At 35.9% G+C, this 24,313-nt stretch overlaps 1 protein-coding gene across 2 annotated transcripts in view; it reads right to left on the reverse strand.

Annotated features, from left to right (window-relative positions):
• rbms2b (RNA binding motif, single stranded interacting protein 2b) overlaps positions 1-19,185 on the reverse strand; it is a 52,582-nt gene extending 33,397 nt beyond the window's left edge. Inside the window, exon 1 of one of the 2 annotated variants that reach the window (XM_056449196.1) lies at positions 19,029-19,185. In XM_056449196.1, the coding sequence (XP_056305171.1) occupies positions 19,029-19,100 (72 nt within the window). In that variant the 5' untranslated portion in view covers positions 19,101-19,185. The remainder of the gene's footprint in view (positions 1-19,028) is intronic. The other variant, XM_056449195.1, reaches the window with a different exon arrangement.
• Between the last annotated feature and the right edge of the window lie 5,128 nt (positions 19,186-24,313).

Here is a 24,313-nt window from a genome sequence, read left to right on the forward strand (position 1 = left end):
ACTGCCCCCCGCTAAGCCCATCTGCCCTGCAACGCTGTTCAAGGTTGAGCGCTGCTGCACACCTAACAACACCAGTCTTCCTCACACAAACACTACAGGCTAAAAATAACAACACCCCCTAATGACAACAATCCAGAGAGATGTGTTGTGCAAATCAAAGCATATTATTTAGCAATTTTATCAAAAAATATAATCAGTGTTTTTGTATATAATTACCACATTATAACCCTACACATGAAAAACTACTTCTTCTCATCAAATACATTGCTTTGTATACATAAGTATGTCTTGTGTTGAATTTTATTTCTTTCTGAGCAAATAGCTGCTTTTAATTTTTACCATGATTTAAAAATATTTTCACAAAAATGTAATTGTACATGTAGTTTCCATCTTGTTTGGCATTTATTAGAGTAAGAATTATTTGATGGCATATTAAAAGACTATTTCAGGACCACAGTGCAGCTTCAAAATATTAATTAATTGATTTTAGAAATATTTAAACATGATAACTTTTTAAATATTTATACTTTGCCACTATACTTCAAACTACTCAAAATTAAGAGAACGCTGTACATTTACAGTTCATAGTTTTTGTGTTTGAGTACAATATTTTATTCTGCAAATGACATGTTCTCATAACATTTTTTTCAGAATTTAAAATAAAAATGTTGTTATTTAGACCATAAAATGACAATTGGTCAAATCATTTCTCTAGCATTCATTCATTCATTCATTTTCTTTTCGGCTTAGTCCCTTTATTAATCCGGGGTCGAAAACAGCGGAATGAACCGCCAACTCATCCAGCATCTGTTTTACGCAGCGGATGCCCTTCCAGCCACAACCCATCACTGGGAAACACATACACACATACAATACGGACCATTTAGCCTATCCAATTCACCTGTACTGCATGTCTTCGGACTGTGGGGGAAACCGGAGCACCCGGAGGAAACCACAGAAACGTCAACTGAGCCAAGGCTCGAACCAACGACCCAGCGACCTTCTTGCTGTGAGGCACTACCTACTGCGCCACTGCTTCGCCATTTCTCAAACACTTACCTAGTATATTCAGTACATCTAAAGAAACTGAGAGAAACTGTCTAGATCTAAAGAGTCTTTTTGTTATAGTTTCTTTTGTTTTTATGGCAGATTTATCATTTATCAAACAATGATGCTAAATAAATTGTTCAACTGATCAAAAAGGACAGCAAAGACATTTATAAAAAAAAAAATATATATATATATATATATATATATATATATATATATATATATATATATATATATATATATATATATATGTATATATGTATATGTATATATATATATATATATATGTATATATATATATATATATATATATATATATATATATATATATATATATATATATATATATATATATATATATCCAATATATGTCCTTTTGAACTTTCTGTACATTGGAATGAACCTGAAAAAGCAGTTTATTATTGTTTTCATTAACATATTTAGATGTTTCTAACATTGACAATAAGGAATCTTTTTTTTTTATGGGCAAATCAGCATTTCAGAAAGATAAATTAAGGGAAGACTGGAATAGCTGAAAATGCTGCCTTTTTATAGAATATATATTATAGAATATCTATTAAAAATTATGTCTCCAACCTATACTAAACTGTATTTGCATTCTAAGGAAGCCAGCAATGCATTTTAAACGCCTTTAAACTAAATCTTTATATTGCTCTCATGACTTCTCATATGAACTGCACACAAACAACTCCCATTTATGTACATCTGGTAAACCTACAGCTATAATTCCAGTACATGCAAAGCATGTGATATATTAGGTCTAGACATTCCTCCGAGTCCTGACAGTGATTCATGCATCGCGACCGTCCTCACATGCTCCATCTGCCCTGTTTGCTTTAGTGTACCTGAATGCAGAGCAAACCCTTGTCAACAACTAATCAATACCAGCAAAGCTGCCCTTGAACATCTCAGTTTCACTGTCCACATTTTCCACACGTGACTACAGCATTTCAAATTATACATTGAACTGAGAACCTCTATTCAAAAGAACTGAAGTAAATCATGTTCAATAACAAGGCTGCGCTACAAACAATCAATACACAGTGAAAATCGAGTAAGGCATGATTGGCTTTGTGTTTTATTTGATCCATCTCAAAAATAATGTATTTTGGTATTTTAACGTGACATTAGTATCACAAGCATATCCAAAGCTCTTTTCAGACGACTGGGTTTAGTTCCTCCAGATTATTCTCTTAGTTTTTCCTACATTTCATTAACATTCAACTGAAATATTGCTGCAGAAAGACTTGATTCGAGTTTTTGGGATTATTCATAGACGACTGAAAAGTACTAATAAGTGGCCTTTTATTAATTGATGGTTGAACTGTGAGGAGAATAATGACCTATACCCAGTTTTAAAAACTCTTCATTGATTGTTTACAGTTGAATTCCTTAACTGCCGCCCACACTTATTGAACATAGACATGAAAATGATATGTTCAATTAAAATGATTGCCAATTCTTAAAGCTTTGGTGCATAGATTTAACCTTGGTCTCATTTTAAAGAAGACACTTGTAGAACTATAGCTAAAGTAAAAAAATGTTCAAAAAGTTCAACAAAAAAACTAAATGTTACATGCCTTTTAAGTTTATAAAAATAATAAAGTAATAAATGTATAGTTTATTACATTTCATACAATATGCATTTTACAAAACCAATTTTATCCCAAATTTGACAAAAATACTTTTGACAAAATTAGTAAAGTAGGCATCAAATTCTAAAGTATTATGGGCAGTTTGGTGTTATTTGATTTAAATTTACCTTCCAAAAATATTTAAAAAAATGTAGATTGCTTTAGCAAAGTAATGTTTTACAACACTGATGAGCATCCTTGTCACAAATGAATAAATAACTGTTGCTCAGTAATATCTATCAAAAATCAGCTTTCAATTAACCTTTCAAATGATATTGTCATGATTGCTTTATGTTTAGACTATAATATTACAGTTTAAATATGTAACCGCAAATGGTCTCACAGGTTGAAGGGTGACAGCAAATGAAATTTGATCTATTACTCTATAATCCTCCTAAATAATAATTTAAGACAGTATAAACGACAGTAAAATATGTATTCAGAAGAGTTAGATGTTTCAACGATATATAATTTGTCATGATTAGATTAGGATTTAATTGCAATATAGTGATATAAACTTAAGCATCCCACTATCAGGATGGTGAACTGTACCACGTACATGTAGACATTGCATGAAACATTAGGTCATGAAAATTTACTTGAAAGTCTTGGAAAAGTCATGGAATTTTAGTAGTAAAAATGTGTATGAACCCTGTAGCTATCTATGCCAACTGTTTTAAACTTCTTAAAAAATACTTCAATTATTTAACTTTAAAACAGCTTCCAACTTTCAGACTAGTCTTTCTCAAGCCACCATAAAGTTTGTCTACGAACTTTACTTTTCTAGTTCAATTTTGTGGCAGTCATGCTCATTTTTGGTAAATAAATTATTAAAACACTGTTTTGCATTGGTGACTGAACATTTGAATTATAGCATTGTTTAAAATGTATAATTTTATGAATCTTATGTCTCCACAATATTTATGTACAGTTTCATTTAAAATATTATAATCTCAAGAAAATACAGAAAAATCTACTGTAAAATTTAACAAAAATTAAACATATTAAACAAAAATTACAAAAAACGTATTTTTGAACTACGGAAAATTTCTGTAATTTAAGGTCTATTAATTTATTGGGTTTTTTTCCGGCAGCTGGAGTGTCGCAAAAAATAAAATAATGGACCTTACACAGATATTTCTGTAATTTAACATCTATTATATTACAGTAAATTTCTGTAATTCAACCTCTGTTATTTTATGTGTTTTTTCCAGCAGCTGCAGTGTCGGGAAAAAAACGTAAAATAATGGACGATAAACAGACGTTGCTGTAATTTAACATCCGTTATTTTATGGTAAATTTCTGTAATTTAATGCCATTATTTGATGTTTTTTTTTCCTGCAGCTGGGGTGTCGGGGAAAAAAAAACGTAAAATAACAGACGTTAAACAGACATTTCTGAAATTTAACATCAGTTATTTCCAACAGCTGGAGTCTTGAAAAAAAAAGTAAATAACAGATGTTAAACAGATGTTTCTGTAATTTAACATCCGTTATTTTATGGTAAATTTCTTTAACTTAATGGCTGTTAATTTTTAGGGTTTTTTTCGGCAGCAGGAGTGTCAGACAAAACGTAAAATAACGGACGTTAAACAGTTGTTACTGTAATTTAACATCCGTTATTTTATGGTAAATTTCTTTAACTTAATGGCTGTTATTTTTAAAGTTTTTTTTAGGCAGCTGGAGTGTCAGAAAAAAACGTAAAATAACGGACGTTAAACATTTGTTACTGTAATTTAACATCCGTTATTCTACGGGTCATTTTTGTAATTTAATGGCCGTTACTTTACGTTTTTTGCTGGTACCCCAGCTGCCGAAAAAAAAAAGTAAAACTACAGATTTTTTTTACAGTGCATGCTATGGCTGGCCAATAAGAGCACATTGCTCTTTTTATTTTTAACTATTTCAAAAAGGCAAGTGGAAAATGTGTTTTTAAGCCTTAAAATGCATAAACAAACACATCATACAACCCTTAAATATTTATATATTGAAGATTATTGTTCAATTTCTGTTCCTGAATACTGTTAAGACTCCCCAGAAAACAAAAAAGCACAGTTTTTTTTATTCAATGCTATTCTGCTAATTAGTTTATTATATTAGATGCACTCCCCTACAACATCCCAATCAATCTAAAACTGAATTATTTGTAATAGGGTTATTCAAGTCATCTGGTGAAATTATGGCATATTATACTATATATATTGCAGAAAAATAAATATTGCAATGTTTTGTTTTTTCAATAACGTGCAGCCCTGTTATTAACGCAAAGCATCTTGGGCCATGAGGAAAAAGGTGGATAATGAAAGTCGAGAGCCTCCCCTTATTTGCACTTGAGGACAGCAGCACTGCAGTGGAAGCGGCTTCTTCATTTCCATAGATATGCGCAGTGTGGTAATGAGAGCGTGCACGGGGTTTGCACCTCTCTTGATTACTCCATTGCAGTGGCACTAGGGCAGGCTCTTGGGAAGGTTTGCAGAAATAGAGGTCACGGGAGGCAGCGGAGGGTTAGCAGGGGATCTGCCTCTAAAGGGCTGGGACCAGGTGTGACTGTGAATAGAAATAAATGCTCCAACCCGCATAGCTTGCAGTATCGTGAGCTGTGCTTCGGGTTTTGCTGTGGAATATGGACATTTAATGACCTGCCAGCACACACTGCGGCATATTGCAGACTGATGTTGCATGCAGAAGTAACTTGCACATAGATTTCATATATGGGTACTGGTAGAAATGAGTGGCAAGGCGGCGACTGTGGTCGGGTTTATTGTTTGTAGAGGTAATGTTGAATAAGATAAAAGTAAAATGTGCATTTTTGATTAGGTTATAGTTTACTAAAATAGAAAATAATGCCTGAGTAATTGGCAGTTCATTCTGCTGTGGCGGATAAATCAGGGACTAAGTCAAAGGATAGTGAGTAAGGAAATAAAATATGTAAAATGAAGCTATTTAGGTCACGATGTAGTATTGTTGTGATTTTTTCTTTTTGTACACCGTAAAAATACTATTTGAGGATGATATACAACAAAAAAATGTCAACATAGTTAATTCAAATAACTTGTTAATTCGAAAATTATGATTATATTCAAATTTTTTATTAAAAATAGCCATTTAAAAGTGTGTCCACCTACTGATACAGTACATTATGCAAAAGGTTTTGTTATGTTAAATTTTTTTATGTGCCTTTTTATTTATTTTACTGAGAATCTTTAAAATACAGTAGTCAAAATAATCAGAACACCTGACAGATCTTAAAATGCTGCCCTTTTGCAAGATGTTTATGATACATGCAGATATGTGCATATATGGAATGTCCACCTTTATCTCATGTCTCCTGAAACTCATGCCAAAGACTTTCCTTTGAATTCTGTCAAAAACGTGATTGTGTGACATTAACAGTGAAATAGGTCTAGCTTGTTTTTTTGGAAGGAAAAATTACATACATCTCCTTGTGATGGCCCATTCTATGGTTTAAATATGTAGCTTAAAGACAAAGTCCCTTTAAGGCAAGTCATTTCACTCGGAGGCCATCTTTGAAACACCTCTGGCATTCTGTCTGAATGAGGAAACATTCTATTCTCCAAAACTGTTTGCCAAGCTTACGATTACATTACATATTTGGAATCACCAATAAAATTAAACAACAACTATCTCATAAGTTTTTTTTCTAAACATAAAAATCAAACAAAATCTGCATTTATTGTTAGGTTGTCCAAGCTAATGCGTATGCGCACTCGAAAAGAACGAGATTACAACACCAACCTCATTTATGGCAGTGTTACACATTATTATCCTATGATGAGTAATGCTTCATCAGATCGTGCTGGTCTTCAGAAGTAATTCACAACTTGGTCTTGATGGCAAATCTTCTCCAGAAATGACAGCAACTCTTTTCTTGTGGGGAAGTTTGTTTGAGTAGTTGCTGTCATGTGATGTGCGTTTGACAGGATGGACTGTACCTTGCATTTGTTTCATACAAATTCCAGTGCTGTCGTAAAAGCACACGTCTAGTCCAAGCTTCTCCAAACGTAAGTCTATAGCGATCAATGACAGGCGGGGCTTCACTCGCCATATTAACTGTTACAGATTTCCCCATTCAAAACTATACAAGTGACATGTCTTGTATACTCTATAGCCTTTGATAGAAATGGCTCTGTAAGGAATTGATAGTTTTCTTGGGAATTGTAAAGGCCAATCCAACAAAAACAACTGAAACCTGATTTTTGGCCGCCATTGTATACACAGTCGTGGCCAAAATTATTAGGCTTCAGTTATTTATTGTGAAAATGTAACAACATATTTATTCCTAGCCTTAAAATATTAAATAAATAATGTATTTTGTATACAGTTATTTTTATTTTATTTACAGTCACAGTATTGTGAGAAATTTTAATTATTGCAATATACAGTTAGGTCCATAAATATATTTTGTAATTAGGATAATGAGGGAATAACACACACCTGGCCATGGAACAGCTTTTTGAAGCCAATTGTCCAATTACCTTTGGACCCTTAACAAGTGGGAAGCACATATGCAAACTGTTGTAATTCCTACAGTGTTTTCTTGATTTGGATGTAAAAACCCTTAAATAAAGCTGATTAATTAAAGCTGACAGTCTAGACGTAAAGCACATCTTCATTTCATTTCAAATCCATTGTGTTGGTGTATAGAGCCAAAAATGTTCGAATTGTGTCGATGTCCAAATTATTAGCCCCCCTTTGATTTTTTTTCTTTTTTGAATATTTGCCAAATTATGTTTAACAGAACAAGGAAATTTTTATTATCATATATAAATTAAATATATTTGATTTATATTTGAGACTGTATACCCTAACCCAGGCATAAAACATACTTTAAAATACTGCTTTTTTGCTCTTCATTCCTATTCCCAGAGAAATGAGAAGAGCCCTGGTGTCTAAATCATGTATATATATGGAGATTCTTGTGAGATATGCTACTTTCCCCCCAAACACGGCTCACTGGATTAAACAAGGAGACAAAAAAAACACAATTTTTCACTTCTCCACCCTTTACATGTTACACTCACAAATCAGGATCACATCTTGTCAGGCTTTTTCTCAGCCTCTCTGTCTGTATATATCGTTTGGCTGATCAACAGTGTCAGAAAATCACTTCGAGTAGAAAGAATTTGAAAAACAGTCTTTGCCACAGATGCAAGCACAATGTTTGAGAAGGGAATTCCAGGAATTCCAGGTCATTTATCTGAGAAATCTGCATCTCTGCCAAGAGTGCAGGAAGGAGGGGAACGATTCTCCTATGAGGCTGCTTGCTTTTCAGAGCTGTGTCTTTCAGCAGTCATCCGTCCCGTGAAGGAGGATTTCTGTGAGAGCGAACACACATTTCTGAGGCGCTACCAACAGAAACAGAGTCTGTGTTCAGGAGTCTACAGCACGTACTCCTGACTGATTCAAATAGCTCTTTAAAATCACTAACTATATGAGTAAATGTACAAATGTTACAGTATAAAGTATTGTAACTAAGTGTTTATTCACTGAGAAACTTCTGTATTGCTTTCATTATTTATTTATCTTTTCATTTTAAATGTAAAGTTGTGTCTTTGTTAAAACTGTCTTTTTTAACGACTTTATATAGTTTTTATCAGTTGGGTTTTAGATAATTGGATTTCTCCATATAATTTGACCCTAATTTGGCATGAAACAACACAGAATTTTGCATAGTGTGTTTATTATAGTATTTTCTTTTAATATTGTTTTAAATGTATTCATAGTTTTTAAAAAATCTTTTAATTAAGATACTACATAGCTGTATACTATAATATTTCATATATAATACATATATAATACATGATTTATTTTGATGTAATATTTTGTGGTGGAACAAGTAAAAATGTTATAAGCAAAGTAAAAAATTACTTAACCACCCAAAAAACCTAACTCAGGCTCATTCTGAAAACGTACCGCTATATACATTTCTGGAGAGCTACAAATACATCCCAGGAGGTATGTTTTTCTGCAGTTTTTGTTTTCGCAAGTCCACCAGAGGCCGCTGTGTACGCTTTTTGAGATCTCAAATTTCTCTTGTGAGTGCCATTCAAGCCTGCTCTTCTCACATAAATACACCAGAAGCCGATGTTGACTGACCGACTGAATGTCTGACTTACCTGCCGATCGACTGACCCACCCTCCTCCTTCCCTAACCCCAGCCAATAGTATTTTCAAAAGCACCAATACACCCGCCCACCCATTTCCCTAAACCTAACTAACAGTTTTAAAAAGCAACCCAGAAAAAGAAAAGCTCTTGCCTGATTTTTACCATGTTTTCAAATTTTACCACATTCTTACCCTGTTATTTACTGTTATTTACTGTTTACTGTATTAATGTTTTTGTCTTACCCGCTTTCTAGAACTGTTCTTCGCCTGGACTCAAACCCCTTCATCGTGGTCAACTCCTCTCTGCATCTCTAGTCCACCAACGTGCCTGACAAGCTAACTGGACAAAGTGGTAACAGCAGTAAAACCGTCCATGCGGAGGTAAGCGTGAAAAGGAGTGGCGTCATACCACCCTGTAGCAGTTTAAAGACGAAATGGCTTCTGGCTACATAATTCGCGATCTCCAGAAATGTATATAGGGCTGCATTTTTAGAATGAGCTTGTGTTGCAACCAACTTACTTTATTTTTGAAACTCACACAGCGAATGTTTTGCAACTGTTCATATAAGCTACATGGGTTTTATAGCTGTTTTTATAGATGTTTTAGACTAAGTAATGCTGAGAAGAATAACAAAGAGTATACACCAGACAAATCAATGCCACTGAAGACCATAGAACACATTATAATGTGTTATATCAATGTTACAGAAATCTCAAAGCTGTAAACTCCACATTACATTACACTGAATATAATCTCACCATTACCTGAAAGGTCACCGAATATTTGGGAGACTCTAATGAGCTTGAAATATTCATACTCTGTAAATTGATTTGCCTCATTTTGCCACCCCACAGAGTGTGATTCTCCTGTGGGTTTCATTCAGGCAGAGCTGACAGGAGCGCTTATAGCAGACCTGCAGGGCTTACCAGGCCTATCTGAGTTTGGGCCACTTAAGGAACAAATTAGAGACCAGTGGCTGCATGCTCTCACAACCCAAAAATTCAGCAAAAATGTATGTCCCCTGATAACTCGTAAGCACAAGAGCTGTGAAAGTAGAGCTTTTCCACACCAAGGATGAAGATTCACATTAAACTTTCAGAATGAATGAAAGCATGTGGAGTTGCAGTTTGCCTGAATTATTTTATTATTTTTAAATTTGATTAAAAAATATATGGGTATAGGACAAACTGACCTGAAATCATAATAATAATAATAAAATTTGCGCTTACACATTTTTAAAGGTGCAATTCTGGCTCTTAATAAACAATTAACTATGACTTTTGCCTTAATAAACTCCTAATTTGCTGCTTATTAATAGTTATTGAGGTAGTAGTTGGGTTTAGGTATTGGGTACAATTAGGCATGTAGAAGTAATATGATCATGGAGAATATGTACTTTATAAGTACTAATAAACAGCAAACATTTTAATAATAGGGGGGCAATAAGCCACTAGTTAGCCAGAGCTGGTGCTTGTATTCAAAGTGTTACCATGCACATTGCAAACACAATGTGCAAGAATAATCAGTGGGAAAAATGTGAAAAAGTCACAGCAAGTTCCAAAAAGAACATAAAAAGAAATAAAATTGAGCCAACTGAATAATATTGCAATAGTGCAAAGACTAACAGCGCTTTTTGGTTAGCTTCAGTATCAGTATCAACAGGCCTCTCAATGACCAGACTCAATGAGAGCTGCAGTATGACTGCAGAAACACTGCTTGGTAGTTTTACCCATGCTTGACATTCTCGCTCTGCGTTTCTACAAAGCCACAGCAACTAAAAATCAATATACAGGCTTTCTTTAGCTTTACAAAACTATGACCAAGACTCTTAAAACATATTCCAAGTGGGACTTTAAACTTTATCATCCACCTTTCTGGCTCAAGCCCAAAGTCTACTTCAATTTTTAGTTGAACACACAAACTTTCAAAGTATATACTCCATCTGACAGTGTGCGAAACACAAGCAAACGACACATGCACACTTGAAATATTTGTCCTTTTTCAGTCTGTAATTGTTCTCTCCAAAGGTTATGAGACATAAAGATGTCTTTGCACTTGTTTAATATTGAGTTGTGGTTATTATATTATCCCCTCACTTAAGTATATTTATTGCAGCTCCTTGTTTTTAGTTACTATTCTGACTGTGAAACAATTGCCCGGTTCAGTCTTAGTCCAGTGGTTAGTGTGCCGACATATAGCGCAGCAGTGCACCAGGCGTCCTAAGTTCAAATCCCGGCTTGTGGCCTTCTGTCTCTCTCTTGACTACCTGTCATTCTACTGTCCTGTCAAATAAAAGCAAAATGCCAAAAAATAAATGTTAACACTTTGGAGAATATATGGCAGTCCAATATATTCAACCCACACTCATGCTGATTGCGTACCCCTATTTACATTTCTGGACAGTGCCAAATACACCCAAGAGCTACGTCTTTTTGCAGTTTTTGTTTTTGCGAATCCACCAGAGGCCGCTGTGTACCCTTTTAAAAGATCTCAAATTTCTCTCGAGTGCCATTCGCGCCTGTTCTTCTCACGTAAATCCACCACAGGCCACTGTCGACTGACTGACTAAATGACTGACTGACTGTCCGATCAACTGACCTATCCTTCTTCTTCCCTAAACCTAACCAATAATGTTTTAAAGTTGAGCAGTAAACACCCACTTCCCTAAACCCAATCGACAGTGTTTTCAACAGCAATCCAAATAAAGTAAAGCCCTTGCGGCAGCCTGATTTTTACCACATTTTCAGAGTTTAGCACATTCTCCCCCTGTTATTTACTTGTTTATTTTAATTGTTGGATTCTGTTTTTGTCTTATTTGTATTCTGGAACCATTCTTCCCTAAACTCGAACCCTGTTTTCACGGTCAACTCCGCTCTGCGTCTCAAATCCTCCAACGTTCACAAAGAGCCAATGGACAAAATGAAAACAGCGGGCAAGCCGTCCATACAGAGGTAAACGGTCAGCTGCTAAGCGCAAAAAGAAACGTCATCATATCACCCCTTAGCGTTCATTTTAAAGATGAAATGCAGCCATACGTACTTCTGGCTACATAATTTGCGATCTCCAGAAATGTTTATAGGGCTACATTTTCAGAATGAGCCTATGTTGAATGTATTTATATTAGATCCTGGCCTAATTTCTCAGTTAGTTCGATTTGTTTAGACATATGAGAACACTGCAACTGCGCTCACATCCACATTTACTTTGCTAATGCCTCTTGAAAAGAATTGTGAGTTAATCTGGAGGAAAGACGAAGTGAAATGTCTTGATTCTCTCTCAGTAATACAACAACAGCTACAAAGAAACACAAAGCACAAAACATATGAGCTGAATCACAGAATAATAACAGATGTGCCCTGACCAATGAGAGGAGACTTGGATGTAAGACGTTTTTGATCCGTTTGCATTTGTTGCCCCTATAATGAGAACCAATCCAAGAAGAAATCTTAATAATAATAATAATAATAATAGTTGTAATTCCCACTTCAGAACAAAGCAAAACAATCAACAAACACCAAGTATAGGTGCAGATTTGGTTTGAATAAAATGGACATAATAAAAGGATATGATTCTTGTTTGTGGGGTTTAGTTGAATTAATGTAATGCTGCCATCTGAACATGCACAGTATATATCACAAAAAAATGACCATATAGAGGAAAGAATGCTACAGCATACATGTTTTCCCATAATACTTGTGTTACAGTTCAATGCAGCTGTCAGAGATGCATTCCCTTGGAGCAGTATGTGTGTGTAATAGAGGAATCCCTGGTGCTGGTTTGACTCTTGTACACATTTCATAATCTCCCCACAAGTTCTCAATTTAAAAAAAACTGCATCCATCATACATGCACACGACATGAACACTAGGCGTGTGTACCAACATTGGTCTCATGGTTTTGTTCAGTTATGTTATTGAATTTATTCAATTCAGTATCATGATGCATTGACAATTCAATGCATCCTCAATTTTGAGTTTTAATTCATGTATCCAGTTTTACAAGCAGTTAGATATATGAACCGAACCTTTAATTTCACCTGCTCAAAGGAAAAACACTTCTTGAATGCATCAAACATCAAATAAGCAATAACGACTTGCTTGGCATTGTGTTCTGCTGCTCAGTGAGTGGTGGAGATGAAGTTTTTCCACAGTTTGACAATGAACTATAGGGGATCTTGGGTTCTACTGTACCTTCACAGTGTCAGTGAAAGATTGACTCAACAAACAAACTCAAAAGCAGCTAAATGTACCCAGATGTAGGCTTTTAAAATAGTTGGAGCATTTTAATTACTTGCACACGTGTCTCACCCCCCTCACCGTAGTTTGCTACTCATGTCCCGCTTTCCTTGCCTCCAAAAATGATCAGTACACCTTAACCTGTTACGGGCTGTTACTAAACCAATACTGAATCGTCCTCATCTGCATTGCAATGCACTATAGAAACAAATAATCCTGACATCTCCAATGAACACAAGCTAACATTTGAGAGCAATCAGTTCTACAGATGGTGGCACCAACACCTGATAGGGTAGTGCTGCACATGTAATCATTTGATTTCATAATTATTAAGTTAATGTAATTATTATGAATCAATCAATCAAATTTTATATAGCACCTCATTACAACCAGGAGGCTGCCCAAAGTTCTTTACAGTCTTAAAAACAAGAATTAAACATTAAAACACATAAAATGATAAGAACAAGTGTCAATAAAACAGCATTTTGTACTAACGAATATCAAAAGCAAGTATAAATAAATAGGTTTTGAGTTTAGCTTTAAATAGTGCTTTAAATTATGCGAAGTTCTAAAGGCAGGGTGTTCCATAGTCTGGGAACCTACAGCAACAACTGAACTGCTGATCGTAAGGCCCTGTTCGGTTTATGAACCTTTAAAATCTCACATAAATATGAAGGTGCAAGACCATTAACTGCATTAAAAACAAACAAAAGTAGTTTAAAATCAGTTCTAAACTTAACAGGGAGCCAGTGAAGAGAGTAAATCATTACATTATTATTAGGTTTTGTCTTATAAAAATGCACATTTCGATTTAGATCCTGATGTGAAAAGATCTTTGTTTAGTAAAACAGTAACATCCTAAAAAAACAACCCATCTTTTATACTTTTGTAAATCCCAATAACCACAAGCACAACAACCACACTACAAAAATTAGCTAAACATCGTGGTTTTGAAGACACCTCTAATGAAAAAACCCTCAAGTCTCATTCCAAACAAATGCGAAACTAATACGACTTAATAAAGCACAGTTTTAATACATTATAGTACAGTTCAAAATGTATTTGTATAATGCTTTTCACAAGAATTATTGTCCCAAAGCAGCATTACAAAAGGAGCACATTATTACTACTTTACAGTTAAATTAGAAAAGTTAAGGAGTTGTGTGTAGGGTGGAAAGTATATAAGTTAACATATGTAAGTTAACATAAGTTAAGTATGAAAGTATAACATAGTTAAACTGCAATTATATAGTACACTGCCTGACAGAAGTTTTGTTGTCGATCCCAGTTGTAAGAGCAACAAATAATAACTTGACTTCTAGTTGATCATTTGGAAAAGTGGCAGAAGGTTGATTTTTTTTCCAATGAATCATCTGTTGAACTGCATCCCAATCATCACAAATACTGCAGAAGACCTATTGAAACTCGCATGGACCCAATATTCTCAATGGTTTGGTGAAGGAAAAATCATGGCAACATCAACAGCCTGAGATATCAAGACATTTGTGCTGCCCGTTACATTACAAACCACAGGAGAGGGCAAAGTCTTCAGCAGGATAGTGCTCCTTCTCATACCAAAGTTCCTGAAAGCAAAGAAGGTCAGGGTGCTCCAGGATTGGCCAACCCAGTCACCAGATATGAACATTATTGAGCATGTCTGGGGTAAGATGAAAGAGGAGGCATTGAAGATGAATCCAAAGAATCTTGATGAAGTCCTGCAAGAAGGCTTTCTTTGTCATTCCAGATGACTTTATTAATAAGTTATTTGAGTCATTGCAGAGATGTATGGATGCAGTCGTCCAAGCTCACGGGAGTCATACACAATATTAATTCGTTTTCCACTGCACCATGACTTTATATTCTATACTGCACATTATTTCTGTTAAGTGACAAGACTTTTCTGAAGTCAGAACTTACTGTCCTAATTAAACAATTAAAAATCAAGGCATGATCATATTTTATTTTGGTAATCTTTACAATATATAAGCCAGTTCTGATACCAAATAACCTATAAGTCGTTATTATTTGTTGTTCCTTAAACTTGGATAGGCGACAAGACTTTTGTGTATATAGTGTACGAAAAAGGAGTTGTCTATGTGTAAAATACATGCTTAATGAAGTGTATTTGTGTAATATCCCACATTTATTCTGTTATTTTTACTACAGAATATCAATGGGAATAGTCGGAATTTGTGTAATGCAAAGAATTGTAAACTGATCTTTCATGATCACAATGTTTCAGCTGTTACCAGCATCTCTAACAAAAACTTTGTAGCACTGGCGAGAAAAAACAGCCATGCATCCATTTACTCACAGTCTGGAGCCCTGATAACCTACTCAGCTGATACAGCCGCCTCCAGGCTTTTGGCCTACAACCTCTACTCAAACCCAATAAATACTCGTTCATCCGGCCCATTCCAGCAGGTGAAGTGCAACCTGACATCACCAGGCTATTTTTCATTACAAACAGATGCCCTGAATTCAATTCGGTCCAAAATGACTTCCACAAACACAGTCTACCCCTTCACCGGCATCCCTGGAGTGATTGATAGCATAATATCCACATTCCATTGGCAACATACGACCTTTTGAAGATGACAAACATGTCTTCTTCATGGCCGAGGGATATGGAGCCCACCTGCCCAACACGCCTGACTTCCTCAGCTACTACCTACACTTCCACCTCCAGCAACTCGCCCCGCTGTGCAAGTTATTGAGAAGAGATGCACCATGGGCTCGGGCACCTGCCTGCTCAGCGGCTCGGCTGGAGGAAGCACTGCTATCAGTCATTTCAATGTTTCTAGAGCAACACTTTATAAGCACAACATGTCTTTGCTTAAAAAAATTTAAATCTACCTCTACAACAAAAGGACAATGGGGATTTGTGGTTAAACATGCGACCGTGATTCCCAATACCAGCGATCTTCTCTTATGTCTTCATAAACTGCAAGGTCGTATGAAATCAGTGACCTGACAACCACTTGCATCTATGCGTTGCTCTTGGATTCTGCCGTGATCATGGGCGTGAAGCTGAAATAACATTTAGAGAGCCAAGCTGGATCAGATCACAGTGTGTAGGCTTATGAAACTGTTAATGAGTAGATAGACCATCGTTGTCAGAGATTGCTTCTTATTCATCTGTTCTCCCTGGTTAAACGTTATCGGCCAGTTATTCATAAAATGATCAACACGTTAATAGTTTTTGCTTCAGGTTGTACAGTAATTGTCGTATCTATGATGATGACCTTGTAAGGGCAATGAAGATGGCAGATGATACAGATGGAGAATTTTCATTGAAGCGCACCTGATTCGTTCATGATTTAAATAGTGGGCAACTTTAGCTAGATATAAAAGATGAAAAAGGTTTTCAAAAATGTAACAACAGCAAAAAATAATCTCAGTACATTAGAATGTGTTCGGTTTGAGATTCTTTATTCATTTTGAACTTGAAAAATAAGTACATTTTGCCAGAATCTGAAAAAACAACATAGATTTTTTTAATTGGATTTACAAAAGACCACTAAGTTTCTTTGTAACTGGTTTTCATACTAAAAAAGTCATGTAAGGCAAGCGCGAAAAGGAGTGGCATCACACCGCCTTGTAGCGTTTTTTTTAAAGACGAAATGCAGCCATACATACTTCTGGGTACATAATTCATGATCTCCAGAAACTTATAGAGCTACATTTTTAGAATGAGCCTATATTGTATTTAGAACAAGAATTTGATAGTAAATTTGAAATAAAATTTTAAATATTTTACATTAAATTAATTCTACAAAATATGTCTTGCCCTTTTGTAAGCAATAGATTTTTAATTATTTAAAATACAATCAATTTGTATGATCATCTTTTGTTTTATATATTTAATAAGTACAGTTCAGAATAAGTATACAGTTAAATTTTGCATAAATATGTATGTTATGCTAAATGACTGTGGAATATTCTTTTAACTATATTTTGACATCTTCAAAAAAGTTATTTGAAACATTATTTTCCCCGTGTGTTATAGAAATAACAAACTCCACACAAAAATGCAAACTGACCCAGCCAGGGCTCAAACCAGCAACCTTCTTGCTGTGAGGCGACAGCGCTACCCACTGTTGCCAACAGTGTTGCCAACACAATTACAATTAATCTTTTTTTTATAATTACAAACAGTATAATTTATTGTGCCTGAATACTTTACAAGGCTTTAAATGTTCACACAGTCACAAGCTCTTAAAAAACAATTGCAAATGACAAACATTTCAGTAACTTTACAATTAAACTTTGCAATACTCCACAAGTCATGCAATATTGATGTTGAAAAGAAAAATTGAGCAGCCCAAATAGAAATGTATCATAAAAATGCAGCATAACAACGCTAATGTAATATATATCACTGTGTTTGGATACAACCATGTTAAGAGGTGAAGTAACTTTGTATTATTTGCATAAATTTGCATGCACAAGCTCAAAAAGTTCATTTGTTCTTGAGTTATAAATATTGTTAATTGAGTTTAACGACGAAATATCTCTAAGTTATGTTATTATCAGGGTATGAATTACAGGGGGGTTTGGGGGGGAATGACCCCTCTAATTAATGCTTGATCCCCACTGAAGGACTTCAAAACAAGATGTATAGGGGGTCAGCCCTTAAATAGTAAGAAATAGCTTTCTTTGATCTGTGATCTATATCTTAAATATTAATAATTTCAAATGTATAATATAAATATACATTTTACCCACCATAACGGTTCATACCATTGTAAATGCATAGTCGTGCCAATCAATGTTAGGAAAAATATCATTCAGCAGTCTGAAACTGGCAGTTCTAGAGCACCAACAGACATCTTAAGTATTCACAAAACACGTTTCTTTTAAATTAGGTGTTTGTATCTGCATGTAGCCTAAAAAAGACAAATTAGACACATTTAATTGTAAAGTTTGACCTACAGTAACCTCTAAAATAGTCACTAAATAACTGAGGTGTATTCATTTTATTAATAAATGATACGTAATTTAAATATATTCATAAATTTGATTCACTGAAGAATTTACAACCGAAAAACTTGACCTCCCCCGATCAGCAATGTACCATTCGCACACAGGTTATTATTGTATTATAAACAGTATTATAACATATTCAGAAAAGGCTACGTGTCGTGTTATGTTATTAGCATCATTTATAACCTAGTCAATTTGTGTTCAAACAAACCAAGCTACTTTTTTATTATGTGTAGGTTATTTGACACTTAAACCTAAAAACAATCATAACTACACCCCTCATAACAATATCTATTGATAATATGAGTTTTTCAATACTGAATAATTCATTGCACGTAACCTTTCACCAAACACATCGGACAAGCGTTCATTTCCACAAACAAATGAACTAAAAGCTAATTTCGCCTTATTATTTTAACCTTTGTCTCTCCGAAAATAAATAGTCGATAATTCAAAGGCATCCTATGTCGGCTTCATTGACTTTCTGTGTCTGCAAAGTCAATCCGAAAGCTAAATGTTTCCCGTCATAGTAGTGGGATTTATAGGGGTGGGGCAAATGACTCAACGTAAAACTTGCTTGAACTAATTCTCTTTTCCCCCCCTTCAAGACCAATTTTCCTAGCAAATGCCAAATGATGGTCCCGATTTACTGCAACGTATCCTCAAGCGACAGCTTTCCCATAAATAAGTATCTATCCGCGAACATTTCGGACCGCAAGTTCACTATGTACAGTCTCCGACTTCACAGATAGATCTACATTCAGATGAACACTTTAAATACACGCTCGCGTTCACATCGCCGCTTTATCCGGCACGATCGCGCGATCATACACTTCAATATTTTCACGCTTCCACTTTCAAGGACACTGCAGCTCGCACTCATGCAATTACACACACAACAGAGATAAGGCTCGGAAATTTGCGTTTTCCGCCGGCCAGAACAGCTGACGGCAACGCGCACGAATAGAGCTTTTACCTTTTTACTGGTTCTGCTGGTGTAGCCGTTATACGGGTTGATTCCTGTCCTTGGCGGCACCGAGAGCAGCATTTTTACAGCAGCAGCAGCAGCAGCGCGCTGTGTGTCCGGAGCGCCTCGTACAGCCAAAACAGTCAGCTGACGTCACCGGGGACATTCAGCCTGGAGTCTGTGGAAGAGATTGAGCCGTTCTATACAACACACGCGCGCACACACTGCTCTTCATTAGCACACTGGGGGGAAAAGGTTAGGCTATTGAAAGCTATAATACTCTTTCAGTATTATACGAGTTTCATATAAACTTTTTTCTTTTTAAAAACAAGGCCATCAGCTGAAAGACCCTTTTATGAACTCGGTTGATATTTTATGCTGAATTCTCCCAGCTGTATAAACACTAGCATTAAATATGATATTTACTAGTCACATGTGCACCTATGGGAACAGCTGGGATTTATGTGAGAGCATAAATTCACATGTATTCTGTATTGAGACTCTCGGTTAAAGAATTACAAGTGTGCATGATTGGTCCACCACATCTCATGACGATTATAGTTTGCTAACACAATACTTTGTAATATGCGACAAGGTGGCTCAGTGGTTAGCACTGTCGTCTCACAGCAAGAAGGTTGCTGGTTTGGGTCCCGGCTGGCCCAGTTGGCATTTCTGTGTGGAGTTTGCATGTTCTCCTCGTGTTGGCGTGTGTTTCCTCTGAGAGATGCAATCTCAGCTTGCATCATAAAGGCTGCATCCAGATTCTATTATTTTCTCCGGGTGCTCCAGTTTCCCCCACAGTCCAAAGACATGCGCTATAGGTGAATTGAATTAACTAAATTGGCTGTAGTATATTAGTGTTTCCTAGTACTGTGTTGCAGCTGGAAGGGCATCCACTGTGTAAAACATGCTGGATAAGATGGTGGGTCATTCCGCTGTGGCGACCCCTGATGAATAAAGGGAATAAGCTGATGAAAAATCAATGAATGGAAACTTCTAATGAAAATGGAAAATTTTAACTAATTAATAATCTCTCCATCATGTTACTGTGTATGTTCTTACGCATAGATTTAACTTACATTTAGTCATTTAGCAGATGCTTTTGATATTTTCGGCTTAGTGCCTTTATTAATCAGGGGTCGCCACAGCGGAATGAACCGGCAACTTATCCAGCATATTTTACTTAGCGTCCCTTCCAACCGCACCCCAGCACTGGGAAACACCCATACACTCTTGCAATCACATTCACTATGGCCAATTTAGCTTATTCAATTCACCTATAGCACAAACCGGAGTACCCAGAGGAAACCCACGCCAACACGAGGAGAACATGCAAACTCAACACAGAAATTCCAACTGAGCCGGAGCTCAAACCAGCTACCTTCTTGCTATGATGCGATTGCGCTACCCACTGCGCCACTGTGTCGCCCTAAATATATTAATTACTAAACATTATTATTTTACAATCACATATACAATAGTATATTATGATAAAATATGCAGTGGTGTAAAGTAACTAATTACAAATACTCAAATTACTGTAATTGAGTAGTTTTTCTCAGGAATTGTAATTTACTAAGTAGTTTTAAATAATGTGTACTTTTACTCTCCCATGAGTACATTTTTAGTGCAGTATCGGTACTTTTGCTCCACTATTTTTCTTCAGCGCGCAGTCATTACTTTATTTTTTCTTGTCTATGGGGATTAGAAAAATCAGTCCTGTGATTCCTGTCCAATCAATTCGCACATTGAAGTAAAGAGGTAATTCGCATCATAATGAACTACCTCAAGACATGTGCGCTTTTTAATTGCAGCAAACTGTTTACAAGCATTAAAAGTGTCCAAGAAGATATCCAAAATCTTAACACGCATTGACTCAGAGACCCAGTGTTTAGATGCATGTCACAGATGAGATGACGGATGTTTACTGCATGATGACCGAAAAGGCCTTAAACACCCAGCAGGCACCAGACCTCAACATAATATCTGATTGAAGTTGCACCTCAAAGTCGTGAGGATGTTGCATTTTGTTTGCTTATGAAAATCATGTTGATGTCAGGACCCAACGTCAGGTCGACAAAAATGTCCAACATCCAACCTAAAATCAACCAAATATCCACATCTAATGATGTTGTGTGGATGTTACCACTATGACATCTATCAGGCATTGGATTTTGTTTGTCATACCTGATGAATAAATGTCAGTATTTGTTGTCAATAAGATGTTGGCTCGACATTGGATTTTGGTCACTTTCCAACACAATCTAAAATCAACCAAATATCAACGTCATTTGACGTCATTATTGGACATCAAAATAATATTGTCCTTAGATGCTGACTAGACAGTGAATTTTGGTCACCTGACATCGAACTAAATCAAACCTAATATTAATGTCTTATGATGTTGTGTGTCTGTTGGGCTATAATTAAAGCACTACAGATGATAACAAAAATGTGAACTAATAATAAAAAATGCTAACTAAAACTTCAATAGTTTCTCTCAATGATACTAAAATAACACATCAAAGGTAGTAAACAGTTAAAGTAGTCATAATGGGATAATATACAATGTGTTGTGGAAGAAAAACTTGCACTTGCATGACAAACATGACCAGACTACGGTGGTCAAGAGAGCTCAAATACGCAGCTTAAGAAAACACCTGCAAATAGAAAAACACTAACAAACTGAGAAAACATCTCCGACACTTGCACAAGCAAATTTTCACAACTCATGAAAATTAGGAATTATGTTGCAAATAGTGAAAAATGCAATGAAAAATTTTCGAGGGACCTTAAAAAGTGACAAACCAGACTGCTTTGTTTATACAAATAATAAGGTTAAAGTTTAACAGTATGTTAAAATAAACAAAAAACTCAGGCCACGTTTACACTAATACGTTTTAGTTTTAAAAAGCATAGGTTTTGCTACTGTTACGCCTTCTGTCCACACTACCTCAGAGTTTTTGAGCCCTGAAAACTGAGCTTTTTTGAAAACGCTGAAGAGGTCGTTTTTGTTTTAAAATGCTGCTGCTCCGTGTCAGTGTGGATGGGGAAAATGGAGACATCTGAAAACGGAGATTTGGCTGCAGACATTCGCCTGATTGAGGCTTTTTCCTCAATATTAAATGCACAAATTTCAGTCTTGCATCCTTTCCTTAAGTTCAAACTTCACAAGTTTGATACGGAAAACAAACTCCCGAGGACACGTCAGGTAAAAACAGTGTACTTTATAACATTCACATCATTCTGGCTACGTTGTTTCAACTTTCTTAACAATAAAATGAAAACATGATTTGAGGAACTGCCTATTTTCATTTTAATATTAACTTAACAGACACTAAAATGTTGTGGCATCGTGTAGCTACATATTTATATGACCGTCATCTTCACTGTATGAATATTTATAACAAAACAGAGCATATAACATATATGCCTCTTTTCATTTTCATTGAAATATACGAAACATACCCTCTGTTTTGCTGGATATCAATTTTAATAATCAATAATGGCCATTATAAAAGTATAACGTACAATAAGTTTATACAATATAGGAAATAAATGCAAGCAATCAGTCAAATGAGCAGAATCAGTGTGGTTACATGAATATATTAACTTATCTTTGCTCAGCCAAAACATGTTATCTGAGAGCAAGTAATAGATTCAAAAGACCATTAGATCGAGACAAGATGAATTAGATAACACATTTAACAGCTATAGTAAGATGAAATCCAGCGGAAGATCCTTGATGAGCTGTCCGACCTGCGCTACTCTCACCTGGGGGGGTGTGCTCAAAGCACCCACTGACTGCCTGGAGCTCAGACGTGCACATACGCTGCAGCGCATGCCAGAATGTGTGTGGGGTCACGTGATGTGCGTTTTCAGCGGTGTAGTGTGGACAGAGATCTTTTCAGAAACGGTAGATGGAAACGCCAGTGTGGACGTGGATCGTTTTCATACTAAAACGCTGTGTTAAAACTGAAATGTATTAGCGTAAACAAGGCCTCAGCCTTAACATGAAGCTGTCGAGATTCACTTTTGGGGGTTGTTCACATTTCTGTTGTGGTCTGCGCTACTTACAGTGCATTTCTGTATTTGGATGTGTTTGGGTATTTGTGTGTTTATGTTGTGGATGTGTTTGGGTATATAAATTTGGGTACATGTGTGTAGTCAAACTGATGAAGATCTCAGTTTGTTACAATTTTTATTTTAGCATGTGTTTTTTTATCTTGCAGCGCATTTGGGCTATCTCAGCCACTGTACTAGACCACTGAGGCAATAGGTATGTCCCAGTTAGCATATATTCTATGCTTTTTTGTATACTGTTGAGTATTATGAAAATTTCCAGACAGCACATCAAATGCCGTGATGATTTATTTAATTAACTGAAAAAAACAGAGTGTGTTATGATAGAACTGCGACTGCTTTGATTGCGTTCTTACTAGAGTGGGCGGGGCTTACAAAATAGCCTCATAAACTGGCTACACCAGACACTTGTGTACACATCGCGTCATTTAGGACACAGCTGATGTCTGTGGTGGTTGTGGCTGTGGCCTGAAACACCGTCACCAAATTTTTTACGAGTATACATTCTTAACCACACCTGCCATTTAACTATTTGCTCATTACAGTGTAGGCAAAGGAACAACGTGTAGCCGACGAAGGCCAGAAGACACTTGGGATGGTGAGTCAGAAGCCAGTCATCCAGCAGTAAGTCATCTGATCTCCTCCAGCATCACTGACACTGTTTATCTCAGTTCAGATGAGTGTCTAAATGTGGGAGGAGAGATGTTTAAAACTCTGGTTTCTTTGTTTGACCACTGCGTCGCTTCCAGTTTTCTGTCTGCAGGTCTTTGGCATTTGCTCTTGTTTATGTTTGGATAAGCATTACGTGCCACATTCCAATAGTGTTGGCACAGCGTTTAATACGTCGAGACGTATTTACACGTTTTGTGTATTTTAATGATTAAAGCCATGCTGGGTGTTCTCAAAGAAATCTCTCGAATCAAAACAGCACTGGAAATGTATATCTCCGTTTTCGGGAATGATTTATGATGTGGCAAGAGTTCATTTGGGTTCAGTCTTGCAGTTGATTTGAGCTTGGTAATATCAGAAAATTGGGTTTTAGGGAGAATAATGAGAGTTTGCAGAGCCTGTGAGCTTTTTTGGACAAATGAAGGTCACTGAGCTATTGATTTGCATATGTATACAAGGAGATAAACAGTTTGGCCTTCAGCAGTGGAAATCCAGCATTAGAAAGGCATTATGTCCCCCCTAAAAAAATCTATTATGTTTTA

This window comes from Danio aesculapii, chromosome 23 (genome assembly GCF_903798145.1).
Source record: "Danio aesculapii chromosome 23, fDanAes4.1, whole genome shotgun sequence".
Lineage (NCBI taxonomy): Eukaryota > Metazoa > Chordata > Actinopteri > Cypriniformes > Danionidae > Danio > Danio aesculapii.